Source organism: Elephas maximus, chromosome 3 (genome assembly GCF_024166365.1).
Source record: "Elephas maximus indicus isolate mEleMax1 chromosome 3, mEleMax1 primary haplotype, whole genome shotgun sequence".
Lineage (NCBI taxonomy): Eukaryota > Metazoa > Chordata > Mammalia > Proboscidea > Elephantidae > Elephas > Elephas maximus.
In genome coordinates this window covers 66,995,204-67,010,079 of record NC_064821.1, presented here as the reverse complement: position 1 = coordinate 67,010,079, position 14,876 = coordinate 66,995,204, and the positions used below count along the sequence as shown (strand labels likewise).

At 55.1% G+C, this 14,876-nt stretch overlaps 1 protein-coding gene across 2 annotated transcripts in view; it reads right to left on the bottom strand.

The window, feature by feature from the left end:
* Window positions 1-14,629, bottom strand: part of RPS6KA1 (ribosomal protein S6 kinase A1) — a 39,072-nt gene extending 24,443 nt beyond the window's left edge. The window contains exons 1-2 of one of the 2 annotated variants that reach the window (XM_049878379.1): window positions 14,444-14,629; window positions 7,552-7,596 (exon numbers count right to left, since the gene is read on the bottom strand). In XM_049878379.1, coding sequence (XP_049734336.1) covers window positions 7,552-7,596; window positions 14,444-14,506 — 108 coding nt within the window. In that variant the 5' untranslated portion in view covers window positions 14,507-14,629. Of the gene's footprint in view, window positions 1-805; window positions 2,178-7,551; window positions 7,597-14,443 lie in introns of those variants that run through there. The other variant, XM_049878380.1, reaches the window with a different exon arrangement.
* Between the last annotated feature and the right edge of the window lie 247 nt (window positions 14,630-14,876).

Here is a 14,876-nt window from a genome sequence, read left to right as displayed (position 1 = left end):
AAGGGTAAGGAGATATAACAGCAAACCCCCACGACTCAGGAGAGTAGCCCAGTATTCATGGCAGACCCAACAATGAGGTTTTCCGTTTCCCTCAGATTTTCTTCCTACGCCAGAGCCTGAGGAGGCCCAGGACTAAGACAGTGGGCTGAGAGACCATCTCCTGATGTCATCTGATGACTTTGACTCTGACCCAAAATATCCCAAAAACCATTATCTCCATTTTGAGAACAAGAAACTGAGGCCCAGAGAAGGACAGTGACTCACCCAGACTCAAAACGAGCCAAGCGGCAGAGTCGGCTTGAACCCAAGTCCCTCCCCTGGTTTCTGCCTGGCCTTTAGTGCCAGGAAAGGGTGGGCAGGTAAGTCAGCCAGAGCCACTTCCTGCCCACCCCAGCCTGCCCCCACCCTCACCATTAGGATCAGCCTGGGGACTTCCCACTCTAGGTCCTGACCCTCAGAGACACAGCCCCATCTTCAGAGGACTCTCCCTGACAGATGGGGGAGTGGGTGTAGCAGCCACTGAAAGCTGCAGGCTAATCGGGCCCCTGAGTATAAACCCCTGGAGGGACAGGCAGAAAGCCTGGCTCAGAGAGAGGCGGGGGTGGGCCAAGAAAACAGCAATGCCTGCTAACCCCACTCTAAGATCTGAGCTTCCACCTCATCTGTCTGCCTCTGACTGAGAACACTCTCTGGGGGCAGAGGCAGCCACCCAGAAACCCCAGGGGACATAGCCACCCCCAAACCCAGTCCTCGCCCAGAGTTGTCGTGACAGACACTGTTGGAGGCAGGCCACCTCTCTGCTCACCTTTCTGGGACAGGGAACTGAGTCTCCCTCAAACCTGGGGAAGTCTGCCGGGGTCTGCATGGTGGGGCTCAAGCTGGTGGCCAGAGGGCCCCGTTACTCCCCTTACTTCTGCTTTTTTAGCCTTACCAGCCCAGAAGGCAGGGTCCATGGCCTCCCTCCTTCTCACTTCCCCCTCTGCTGGGAGGAGGGACAGAAGACGGGTCAGGCTCCCTGCCAAGGTGGGGATAGTGCAGACCCTAAACCCGAAGCCCCAAGGATGACTCGGGGATGCACCTCACTTGTCTCCCCGAAGGGGGAGACAGGATCACAGAAGTCACATAGAGATAACGCCGGGACACAGTAGACATCCCAGCACCCCCAAGAGGGGTCTGAGAGAATGGGAACAGAAATCAGCAAGGCCACAGCCTTGAACTACATAGCTCAGCACTTAGTTGGTCCAACTCCCGAGGACACTCCCTCCCCCATAGCAACCTTCATGGCTAGGCTCACCCGAAACATCAGCCCACAGAGCAAGCACCATACTCAGCCCTGCCCCTGCTCAGAGGCCCCATTCTCCAAGCCCTTCCTGAAGAAGCCTGCCAGTCTAAGACCCTGGGATGGACAATGGGGCAGAAGCCCCTAGACAAGGACCCTGGCTGCCCACTGGACAACTCAACACAGAGGTCTAGGTGGAGGAACAGGTGGCTGTGGGATAGGGGTGGACCAGGCCCTGCCCTTACCACGTGGCTCCACCTCCTCACTCATACCAGTACACCCACAGGAACTGACACGAGCGCGCACAGACACACACTCAGGCTGACGGCTGGAAACCATTTCCACAGACATCCCCTATGTGGAAATCCACACCCCCACGTACACACAGACTTCCCCTTCCCGGCTCTCGCAGGGCCTCCAATAACAACATTCTCTGACAGGTGGCGTCCTGGCGGGGGTTGTGAAAGATGTTCCCCTTAACTGAGGCCTCTCATTGCCACCCAGAGTCCTCAGGCCAGGACTTGGGGGCCAGGGCAGCCCTGAGAGCCTTAGAACGTCTGGTCGGTCCAGCAACAGAGGAGGGGCCAGTGCCAGCTTGGCCTCTCCCCCAGCCCGCCCCCTAGAAGCAGAGGAAGAACTTCTATGGCCAGCACACTACAGGAACGGGCAACAGGAAGGAAACAGTTTCAGAACTGCCTTCACAGAAGGATGTTTGGAGGGGCTGTGCGGCCTCTGGTGATGGGAGGGGGAGGACAGGCACCAGCCCACATCCCCTTGGTCCCGGACCCTTTCTCCCCTCATAGACACTTCCTCTTTATTTACTTCCTCCCACACAGCAGCTGGGAGAGAAGCCCAGAGCCCCCTAGCCTGATCCCTGGCCACCAAGGCCCCCACCCTGGGCCTCCCTCCACCAGCTGCAGCTCAAGCCCACCTGCCTGCCCCTGGCTCTAATGGACACCAACAGCCCCTTCCCTAGCTGGCAGCATCTACATGGCCTCCTAGACATGGGCCCCTCTGGTGGGACAGATGTCCCCAGATACATCTCCCAGCATACTTCTGGGCAGGTGAGGAGGAGTCCCTAGTCCCAGGCCTCCTTGAGTGGGGAGGTGGCCTCAGGCCCTAGGCCAGGACTGGCTTATAGTAACGAGGGGAACTGTACTTTCTATCACTTAAGCGCTTCTCGCATGCAGCCATTCTTTCCTGCAATCTTTGATGATGTGGGTTCTGCGAGGCCCTAGCACTGGAGCTGAGATCCTGGGTCTCAGCTCCCGGGGAGGTATCTGTCATCTCCATTTCAAAGATAAGGACACTAGACTCAGAGACAGTGACTTGCCCAAGTTCACACCGCTAGAAAAGGATAGTGCGAAGAGCAAATTCAAAGTCTGTCTGCTTCCAAAGCCCCCACTTAAGAATTTCGTTGTCACCCTCCCAGCAAGGCCAGCCTGGCCCCTCTCTGCACATCACTCACACTGCTGGCCCCTACTCTGTCCCAGGCCAGAGGTGGACACCAGGAGGCAGAAATGTTAAGGTAGACCCTAGCCTTGTCCTCAGAGAGCTCCTGAAAATAAATGCCAGCTGCTGTGGAGTCGGTTCTGACTCATGGCGACCCATGTGTGTCAGAGTAGAACTACGCCTCACAGGATTTTCAGTGGCTGATTTTTTGGAAGTAGATCACCAGGAATGTCTTCTGAGGTGCCTCTGGGTAGACCTGAACCATCAACTCTTCAGTTAGCAGCCAAGCATGTTAACTGTTTGCATCACCCAGGGACTCTCCAAAAATGAATAATAAAAAAAAAAAAACCCAAACCCAGTGCCGTCGAGTCGATTCTGACTTGATACTAAAACACAAATGTCCTGTGACAGAAATGTAATCAGGGTGCTGTGGGTACCCAGAGGTGTCTGCAGTCCAGCTGGGTCCTGAGCGCCAACAGGTGTTGGGCAGGAAGGAAGACACTCCAGCTAGAAAGAGCAGCATGAGCAAAAGGCCTGAGGTCAGGAGTAAAGGATGGCAAGTCAAGAAGAGCTCCAGGCAAATCTCTTTGCCTACCTGAGCCTCAGTTTCCTCTTTTGTAAGACATAGGTTAAAAGTACATGTTCCACCCTCAGTCGGCTGTTTCTAGAAGCAAATTGGGCTACAGAGACAAAGGGACATTATAAACACAAACTCTCCCTGGTTTACTGAGCAGTCCTACTGCTGCAGGGTCTCCCCTAGGCAGGCTACAGGGTCAGAGCCCAGCCACAGAGCCCCAGGTGCTGGGAGGGTGGGCTAGGCCTGCCCTAGCCAGCCCAGGGGAAGACCCCTAACACCTGAGGCTGCCTGAGGCTCCCTGAAGTCCACTGTCACATCCTGCCTGAGCTCAGGCCAGGGGAGCATGAGGGATCCGGGAGGGATCAGGGTTTCATAAACAGGAAGAGAGGAGAGGAGGGGGGAGATAATCAGGTCTCAGAATAGACCTGCAGGCACTTCAAAGGGGTCTAGCTCTGGAGACAGCCGGGGGAGGGGACCTGGGGTACCCAGTCCACCCACAGGAAGACAGGGAGGGTGAATGGAGCCCAGGGTGTCCAAGGATATCAGGTGTGCCCAGGGTGCTGAAGGGATCTGGGGAACTCTCACTCTGGACCTACTGTCTACAGTATCGCTGCTAAAACCCAAACGAATAAAATAAACAAGCATTAAACACCTACACTGTACCAAAAACTCTGTTGCATGCTTTCTTTCACTTGCATCACATTCTCTCCTCAGCTGGCCCTGAGAGGTGGGCTCTAGTCTCCTTTTGCAGGAAGGGAATCTAAGTCTCAGAGGGGCCAGTCACCCACCTAACATCACAAAGCAGACAAGATATGGAGGCAGGATTTGAACTCAGAATGCTTGACTCCCAAGTCCCCCTCCCTGACTCTCCTCCACCTGGAGGCCCTACCTTCTTCTCCCACTGCCCAAGTCCTGCCTATCTTTCCAGGCCCAGTAAATACTGGCTCTGCAGGAAAGGTAGCAGGATGGGCTCAGCCCATCCCAACTCTTCCTCCTCTGTTACACTTAGTAGTGACCGTATGTTGGGCCCACGCTCAGCCCCATGCTCAGATGTCGCCAGCTGGGTTCCCCGGGACTTGCTTGTGTTATCACCCCACTAAGAGATGTGGACACCTGGAAGATGACACACCTCTGTCCTTGGCCCCAGAGCCCAGCACAGGACCTGGCATGGAATGGAGGCTCCATGAGCCCACAGCTGTGTTCTTCGCCAAAAGAATGCCCACCACACAACTTTCCTGTCTCCCCAAGACTGGGTATTCTCTGAGGGTAGGGGGTGTTGACTTCATTTTGAGGTTCCCCAGTGCCACAGGAGGGTGCACTGAATGTCCGATGAAATAAAAGATAAACTGGCCAGCTGCCAGTTCTGTCCCCTGCACAAAGTGGTAAGGTCCCAACCACAGGCTGAGCGCCCCCTAGTGTGTTAAGCCCAGAACTGAGCACTGGGGATACTGGTGGCTGGGGCAGGAGAGGAGATGGACGAGCAGGTACCTAGAACTGGTGGCACTTGGAGTCACAGGGACCCAATGCTCCTTCTTTCCAGCACTCAGGGTTCCCTGGGCTGGGAGGAGCGGGGGCTCTGAGGTCAAGAAGACCTATGCTCAGTCCTGACTCTATCACCAAGCTCCGTGACCTTGGGTCACAATTTTCTAATCTGTAAGATGGGGATAATAATGATCTCTAGCCCTGAGGTAAGGAGCCCAGGTAGCACAATGGTTAAGCACTCAGCTGCTAATGGAAAGATTGGTGGTTTGAACTCACCCAGCCACTCCACAGAAGAAAGACCTGGCAATCTGCTCCCATAAAGTTTACAGCCTAGAAATCCCTATGGGGTTTCAGGGGACATCTGGGTCAACTGACATTACAAAGTTTACTAAGAAAATGTTCTGCATCCCACTTTGGTGAGTGGCATCTGGGGTCTTAAAAGTTAGCAAGCAGCCATCTAAGATGCATCAATTGGTCCCAACCCACCTGGAGCAAAGGAAAATGAAGAACACCAAAGACACAAGGAAAATATTAGCCCAAGAGACAGAAAGGGCCACATAAACCAGAGACTCCCTCAGCCTGAGACAGGAAGAACTAGATGGTGCCTGGCTACCACCAGTGACCGCCCTGACAGGGAACACAACAGAGTCCCTGATGGAGCAGGAGAAAAGTGGGGTACAGAACTCATATTCTAGTAAAAAGACCAGACTTGATGGTCTGACTGAGACTGGAGGGACCCCAGAGGACATGGCCCCTGGACTCTCTGTTAGCTCAAAACTAAAACCATTCCCGAAGCCAACACTTCAGACAAAGATTAGACTGTACTATAAGACAGAAAATGATACTAGCGAGGAGTGAGCTTCTTAGCTCAAGTAGCACATAAGACTAAGCGAGCAACTCCTGTCCAGAGGGGAGATGAGAAGGCAGACGGGGACAGGAGCTGGTTGAATGGACATGGGAAATACAGGGTGGAGAGGAGGAGTACATTGTCACATTGCAGGGAGAGCAACTAGGGTCACATAACAATGTACGTATAAGCTTTTGTGTGAGAAACTGACTTGAATTGCAAACTTTCACTTAAAGCACACACACAAAAAAGAAACCCCTAAGGGGTAGTTCTGTTCTGCCACATGGGTGACTATGAGTTGAAATAGACTCAGTAGCACCTAACAACAACAGTAAGCCTCTGAGGTTGTGAGAATTAAACGCAGATCTCCTGGGGTGGTGCCAGGCATGGGGTAAGCTCGTTCTCCTCTTTAATGTGGCATTCAAGGCTCTCCTCATCCCATACATCTCCAGCCTTGTCTCCCTTCCCACTGCAGGACCTTCTGCTGCAGACAGGAGTCATAGGCTTGAGATCAAATGTAGTTATCTGCCTAAGCAAGTTCCCACCCCTCTCCCAGCCAGCCCCTCCAGCTTTCAAGATTAGAAGCTGTGCTCACCACCAGCTCCTCTGCAACCTCCAGAACCTCAGCCCCAAGACCAGATCATCCTGGTTCTTCACCAGGGAGGTACGGTCCCTTCATTCTGTTGCTAGGCAACTAGCGGCAGCTACTTTGTGGTCAGATACTTCAGATATGTGGCCAAGAAGACATGCCAAGGGGCCCAGTCCACACCACTTAGCCTGGCCTCTGCTGGTCCAAGGTTGCCACAGCAACCAAGAGAGGCATGGTGGGAGCCCATTTCTCTCACCTTGTCCAACCCCACCCAGCTCAGTTCCCTTATCTTAGGTGGCTGAGTCAAAGCAAGCAGCAGTGCTGGTCCATCTCAAAGGTCCTATTTACAGCAGGCCCAGTGCCCAGAAAGACCCAGGCTGAAGGGTGGGGTCACTGGCAGGAGGTGGAGCTGAGCAATATACCAGACATTCACGTGGCTGGTGCTGAAGCCAGTGTGGGCCAGGCAGGTACTACCTTAAACGTCCTTCACATCACTCCCGTGTAGACACCGCTATTCCCAGTTTATAAATGAGGAAACAAAGACTCAGAAAGGAGAAGAGCTTCTGGTCACATGGTGAGGGCAGAGCCAGGATTTGAACCCAGGTCTGCTCCAGTGAGACCATGCTCTGTCCTTACCTAGGTGACTTTCAGAGCCCCTCCACAGCTAGCATCTTCTGTGGCTCATAGCTACCATGTGAACTGGGTGTGGTCTTTCTCAGAGAGGAGACAAGGGACAAGAGACCCACCCAAGGTCACACAACTATCACTCAACCTCTGGAGCTTTTGCCAACACACAAAACCAGCAACAAGGGTTGAAGGGCTAAAGGGAGGAGGCCAGGGGAAACAGAGGTAGCTGGGGTGAGGCAACAAATCCAGATTTGGAGTGGGGAGCCCTGAGAAATGGCTGGGCCCTGGTTAGACCTGAGAGGCCACCACATTCCTTCCAGCACCACCATGCCCAGATGCTTCCAGGCCCAGCTGTACCAAGGAGCAAGGGCAGATCCTACCTGATCCTCTCCCATCACTGAGGCCCAGCCTCCCCGCCCTCACACTGAGCACGAGCAGAATGAGTAACTACACTGAGGAAGTGTCTGGCCTGGTTGATAAGTAACCAGCCTGAATTCTGTTCCCAACACTTTCTGGCCTGCAGTTTCTTCATCTAACAAACTAGGAAGCTGGAGCAAATGATCTTTCTGCACAGGGTTGCCACAAGGATTAGGTGGGATCCAAAAACAAAGGACCCTCTGTCCAGGGCCTCCTCCGAGCCCTGCAAACGCTGTCCCCTCACCCAGTCCCTGGCCTGGGCCACTGGCCCCAGTCCTCACCTTAGATGGCTGAAGTCCAGCTTCTTCCCCTGAGGCCTGGCCATTCTGAAAAAGAGAAGGGGGACAGAGGGAGCACTGTCAGAACTTACCAGCTTGGAATCGAGCAAAGAGACTCCATGTGGCACCCCCACCCTTGGCAGTTCCCAGTGGCCAGGGAGGCCATAGAGGAGGGACAGGAGTTCTGGGTGGACATCCCCTCCACTTCCACTTCCTGTGGGGCAGAAGCAGGGGTGGTGTAAGTCCTCTTGCAATAGCTCCTCACAGCTCAGATGAAGCATTCCCCAGGGGCCCAACACTCCCTCTCTTATGCTCTCTGCCCAGCAAACACCTCATCTTTGAAGACTCCGCTTAAATATCACCTCTTCCCAGTGAGAAGGAAGAGTCATGTGTGGTTCCAAGCTTTTCCAGAGACGAACCGTGGCCTTGTGCAATCTATTCAACCATAAGAGGTCTCAGTTTCCCAATCCGTAATATGGGAGTAATTACACACCCATCCCAGAGTTGCTGCAAAGGTGGAAGGAGACAAAGTAAGGAAAGTGCCCAGCCCAGAGACAGTGGCTATCCTTGCCCTGACCCACTCTGGGACCCCACCCCTCCCCTTGTCAGACAGAATTACTGCTGCCTCCACTATGCCCCTGACTCCTTCACTGTACCATGTGTCACACTGCAGGGACTATTTACACACAGGCCTGTCCTTCCCAATAAATGGGAGTCCTAGGAGATCAGAGATTAAGGCGTGATGCTAACAGCTGCTCTCTTCCGAGTCGCTGCCACTTGCCAGGCACTGGACTTGGAGCTTCACAACTGTGGCACCTCATGATAGCCCTGGAAGGTAGGTCCTGGCACCACTTGACAGAGGAGGAAACTGAGGCTCAGAGGGGCCTAGTTGTGTGCCTAAGGTCACACAATTGGTAAGTAAGGATTTAAAATCTGGTTTCTCTGGTCCCCAACCCAGTACCCAGTGCCGTCGAGTCGTACCCAGGAGGTGCTCAAAACAGATCTGCTTCAGTCCCTGGGTGTTGCAAATGGTTAATACGCTGAGCAGTTAATCAAAAGACTGGAAGTTCAAGTCCACCCAGAGGCACCCTGGAAAAAAGGCCTAGTGATCTACTGTGTGTCAGAAAAACTGGCCACTGAAAACCCTCTGGAGCCAGTTCTACTCTGGAACCCATGGAGTTGCCATGAGCTGGAGATCAACTCCACGACAATAGGTAAATGTCAGGAAAAGCAGAGAAAATGAACATCATTTGGAGAGGCTAAGAGTTTCAAAGAAATTAGATCTACTGAAGAGCAGCCCACACTCCAGGCAGGAGAACTTCCTTCAGGGAGAAGTGGGCACTAGAGCCCACCCCTGGGCAGACCTGCTTCTTCCTGTCCCCAGACTTTGCCTTCAGGTGGGCATTATACACCCTTGGGTGCACCAAAACCCAGCCCATCCCTTTCCTGTGTGATGCAATGTGAGTAACCTACCCTCTCTGGGCCTTTGGAAGCTGAAAGGAGCTGTCCTCATTTCTCCTGGCACAGTTAGAGTGTGGTGAGGCAGATAAAAGGTTCCCAAAGGCTGGCAAGCCCTAGCCTGGGGCAGGTCAGGACCTTGGAGCCAGGATCTGGGTCCACAGGGCAGCTGTAGCCTTGCTTGGGAGCAGCAGGCACAGCTGTGCTCTGTCCATTACATAATCTCCTTGCCCCTGGCACAGCTCCCATGCCACTCCCAGGACATCCTGCCCCCTGAGCCCCCTTAACGCCTCCTAATCCTCCCCAGGGGCCAAGTGTTCTGCAGGCCCCTCTACACACAGAGACGTACATATACCATCATCTCTCAGCACCTGGGGAGCAGGGACAGGTTGATCAGGGCCCCGGGGGGAGCAGTGATGCATTTGCAGAGTGAGTTCCACCATGGATGATCACAACAGCCTACACACAGGCCCCCTGCCCCCAGCCTTCCCACTCCAAACCCTTATCCTTCCTAAAACTCCACGGCTCCCCACTGCCTGCAGACTAAAGTCCCAGCTCCTTAGCATGGCATTCAAGGCCGTCATCTCCAACTGCCCAGCACAATGATTAAAAACATGACCTCCTGGATTCAAATTCTGGCTTCTACCACCTAAATAACCCTGAGGAGGTTGCTTCACTTCTCAGGGCTTCAGTTTCCTCATCTGTTAAATGGGGATAAAGGTAACCTACCACATGATGGGGGAGGTGCAAGAAGTATAAGTATATACACCTGGCATGTAACTATCCCATAAACAACAGCCGTTATTATTATCAGGCCCTATTCTTGAGCTCCACCACCTGTCTGTCAGTTTGTCGTACTATGGTGGCTTATGATGCTGTGATGCTGGAAGCTGTGCCACTGAAATTTAAAATATCAGCAGGATCACCATGGTGGACAGGTTTCAGTGAAGTATCCAGACTAAGACAGACTAGGAAGAAAGGCCTGGTGATCTGCTCCCAAAAATCAGCCAATGAAAACCTTATGGATCACAACGGAACACTGTCTAGATCGCTTGCTTTGGACACGTCATCAGTGAACCACCTTGGAAGACATCATGTTTGGTGAAGTAAAGGGCCAGCAAGGCCAAGGGAGACTCTCGGTGAGATGGACTGGCACAATAGCCACAAAGATGGACTTGAACGTGCCAGCAAACATGAAGATGACACAGGACTGGGCAATATTTCATCCTGTTGGGCTTAAGATCACCACGAGTCAGAGTCCACTCCATAGCAACTATCTATTCTTGAGCTAAACCAAACCACATGAAACACTGAGCAAACCAGCTGGTTTCACATTCCTGAGTGTTTGCATTTTCCTCCCCCAAGAAAACCTTCCTGCCTTGTCACTTTGGCCAACTCCTGGTCTTTCAGGACTCAATTCAAATGCCACCTTTTCTGACCACACAGCCTCAAGGTTCTTCCTCCCTCCTCTGTGTCCCCACTGTGGCTTAACTCGGGAAGGGGCCATGGACTGCCCATCACCATCTCTCCAGAAGCCAGCTGAAGGTCCAGTATGTAGGTTGTCAGATGAAAGTTAAACGCAGCAAGGAGGCCAGGGCAGGTTCTATTACTCCTGTTTTTCAAAGGAGGCTGACAGAATTAAGGACCTCACGCAAGGTCCCTCAAGAAGCAGGTGGCAGACATGGTACATGACTCAAATCACGCGGCTTAAGTCTCAGTCCCCGATGACAGAGGAGGCGGTAGTATCCAGAAGTGTGGGCCTATCAAGCAGTCAGCACTTCCACACTGGCCTGGATGATTCAGGGGACTCCACAGGCCATTGTGGCTCAACCCCACTCCCTGAGTCTCTGGCCTGGGTGCCGTCCTCATGGAAGCCCACCCAGGGGAGATGCCTGTAAGAAGTGATGAACAAGGAATGGGCAGCCCTGGAGAAAGGACTGGGGGTACAAAGATGACCCCAGGTGAGCGTCCCCCTCAGAGCCAGGGTCCTGGGAATGCAGGGTTCATGTTCCCCTCAGACTTGGCTGCTATACAAGGTAATGGGAAGACACAGCTTTGCAGTCTCAAAGACGTGCCTCTAATCCTAGGTCTGCCAGCCATCACTTTGACCTGGAGTCTGTCCCGTTACTTATCTAAGGCTCAGTTTCTTCATCTGTACCATGAAGGTAGGGATTTTAGTCCCTCTTGTTCACAGCTGCAGCCCTGTTGCTTAGCATAGTACTTGGCACACGATAAACCTGTTGTCGTTCAGTCGATTCCGACTCATAGTGACCCTATAGGACAGAGTAGAGCTCCCCCATAGGGTTTCCAAGGGGCAGGTGGTGGATTCAAACTGCTGACTTTTTGGGTAGCAGAGGAGCTCCTAACCACTGACCCACCAGGGTTCCTGGCACATGATAAGTGCTCAATAAATATTTGATGGATGAATGCATTTGAATGAAGGGGGACAATGACAGTGACCCTGCAGAATACTGAATGAAGGTAGAGGGAAGGGTCCTTTGGCCTCTGGGAGCAAGACCCACTCTCCCTGCTCTTCCTCAGAGAGCACTGTTCATGAGGAGAGCTGCCCAGGCCCCAGACCACAGCGCCCCCTTCACAGAAGGCAGAGAGAAATTTCAGCAGGAGCCTTCCTTCCCATCAAGCAGCCCTGCCTTGGGAAGACGGAGCCAGGGCAGTGGCTGGTGAAGCAGGGCAGCAGATGGAGAAAGACAGCATGTGCCCCGCAGGCAGGAAGCAGCCTCAGGAGCTGGGTTCAGAGCCCAGGATTGGCAGCCCTGCACACTGCTGGAGGCCGGGGGCCAGGTGCCAGGGCCAGCTGGCACCACCAGACCTTTGGCCGAGGCTGGACCCAGTCCCTGTGGGGTGAGGAGAGTCTGCCAACATTCGGAGCTGCTCTTGCAGTACCTTTTACCTGGTCCAGTTTGACCCCAGCCCTTCTCCAGTCGGTGGAAGACAATGAGAGAGCTGGGTTCCAATCCTGGCTCTAACATTAACTCATAAGCCAGCTCTCTTCTCTGAGTTCAGCTGTCCCATTTGAAAATGGAGGTAATAATTCCTACCTTGAAAACTTGTAAGAATTAAAATAAAGCAACATAATGGGGTTGGTGGCATGTAGCAAAGCTCTGTAAATGGCAGGGCTGGGCCTGAGGACAAGGTTACTGCTTTCAGCAGGGCCAAAGAAGGCCCAGGTAGAATCCTCACCCACATTTCCAATGGCTTTACTCCACCCGAACTGCACCCTGGACCAGGCCCTGCCTCCCAGCAGCCCATTTTCAGCAGCATCACAGGAAGGGTAGCCCAGATTCCAGGGCTCTGCCAAACACTCCTGCTAGCCCCTTGCCTGCCTCCTTCCTGGCCAGAAGCTGCCAGGAGCCAGAGGCAGCGCCTGTACCTGCAGGTCAGACCGCTGTATCACTTACATGTCACCTGGTCTAAGAACAGCAAGGCCCTGTTCTCCAGTGAGAACAGCCCAACCCTCGCCCTGGCTGCCCCATGGCTCCTGTTACCCAAACAATAACACCCAGTCACCTGGCACCTCCATGGGAGGGAGGGGAAGGACAGGCAGCTGTGCCTGGGGCCCTGAACCCTCTCAGGCCCAGGAAGCAGAGGCTGGAACCCAGCCCTCACCACCAGAGAAAACAGGCCCAGAGAGGCTGAGGACTGACCAAGGGTTGCACAGAGTTTCCAAGGTGAAGCTCCTGGAGAAATCCCAGCCCGGCAATCTTAGGAAATAAGCTAGTCTTCTTTCACGGGATTCAGGTGCGGTAGTACTCAAAACTGAGTCGTTTCCTTTAAATCTGGCCCCCTGGTGAAGCTGGACCCTGCCCCGAGATCCCCCAGATCCCCAAAGGGAAGCAGGAAGTGGTGCCCTAGGCTGGATGGCTTCCCTGCCTACCAGCATAACCCAAGGGAAGTCCTTGGGTTATGTCCCTCCCAGCCTCTCCCAGTTCCACCTCTCTCCTGGGAGGCCTAGGTCATAGAGGTGTGCCTGGGCAAACTGATCCACCTCTGAGTGGCACCTCCTAGGCCCTTGCACCCCAGCCCCAGCAAGGGGGAAGGTGTGGGGGAGATAGTGGCTGCAGAGGGCAGTGTTCCTCACCTCGGAGAGTGAGTCAGCTAGAGAACCTCAGAGCAGCCATGCAGGGCCTGTAAAAACCCCGTGGCAGGCATCCCAGAGCAATTTACTCCAAATTGTGCCTTCAGGTTGGTTACCTAATCCTACCTCACCCACAGTCCAATGCCCACCCTCCAATCCCCAGTTGGCCATCCCTTTAAAGGGCCAGCACACCCTGGGTGCTGGGGATGCAAAGTCTTCACCCTGACTCCAACCTGTGGCCCTGAGAGCCAGGGCACATGGGACTACCCCAAGTAAGAGAGGGCAGAGAAGGGGACTGAGGCAGAGGCCAGGGGCCTAAGCCGGAGAAAATCACCTGAGCTCCTGCACTTAGTCCAGGTCACCTTCTCCTTGTACACCAGCTTCAGACCCCAGGGAAACGGGGTCTCCTTGCCATGATAAGACTGAGGGAAAAGTTTGCAATCTGCAAGTTCAGAGGCTTGACCTTGACCCTGGGGATCAAACGGCACAGGAGCTAGCCTTCTGCCTCTTAGGGCCTGGCACCACAGACTCCTCAGAGGACGGGCAGGAGCTGTTTCTGGGAGGGACCGGGCAGGCAGAGGCCAAAGTCCCCAGGGCTCAGTCCTTTCTATATGAGGGAGCCCAAGACAGGCACCAGGGCCTCCCCCCAAAAAACAATCTTCACAAGGTCTAGGCCTTTTCCCCCCACCCTCTTCTCCACAGCCTGGGCCAGGAGACACAGCTGTCCTCTGGTCCTAGACTCAGGGCAAAGAAAGCTACAAGTCCCAGCCCCAGACAGGCTGTGTCACCTCACATTCCACAACTGGCAGGGGGCAGGAGGAGCAATCCTGCCAGGGTCAGCAGCAAAGAAGCAGGCGCTCTTGGGGGAGGAGAAGGGGGAGAAGCGGGAAAGGTCAAGACGAAGTGGGGGGGGGCGGACCCATAACTCTTGTCTCTGGGAGAATCCTAGACATCTGGCACGCCAGTCCTGCCCGCCCGAGTTAAAAGAGGAAGCCCTGACCGCTCCCGACCAATCCCGGTACGGTTTCAAGGTGAGTGTGGTGAGGGAACCCGATCTCAGCGCCCCACGGGATCCCCTCTCCTGGCTATTGGGGGGTACTTGGAGCTTGACGGAACTGCCCTCCGCGCACACACACGCGAGCGCGCGGGATAGGGGGTCGTAAGTGCACACACACACACACGCGGCATGGGGGGGTGGAGCCGAAGAGTAAGCAAGAGATCCGAGGGCACTTGCGCCCTCGAGGACGCCCGCCGAGCTGCAGCGGCGCCGCGGGCCGCCCCGCCCCTGTGGGGACCTGGGTTCGACGTCCGCCGGCGCCAGTCCCCCGCCCGCTCACTCACCTCCGGGTCCAGCTGCACTAGCTCCATGAGCGGCCAGGGCTCCGTGAGCTGGGCGAGCGGCATCGCGCCGCTGCCCGGCCGCCCGCGCTCCTCCCGCGGCCCCGGCTGCGCCCCTCCCGGGTCCCCGTGTCCCCGGCTTCGCGCGCCCGAGCCCCCGCGCCCCCAGCGCCCGGGCTGGGCCGTCCACCGCCGGCGCCACCGCCGCCGTAGCCGCTGCACTCGCACTTCGACTCTCTCCGTCACCCGGCGCCGCCGCGCCCATTGGCTACCTGCTCGGGGGCGGAACCTCTGAAGCCCCGCCCCAGCCCCCGCGGAGCGGTATTCCCGGAGCGGACCCCCGCCCCCGCTGAGCGGGCAGCGCCGGCCCCGCCTCCTACAGGAGCCCCTAACCCTTGCTTTGCTCCTCCCAGAAGAGGTCCTCGTAGCTCCACCC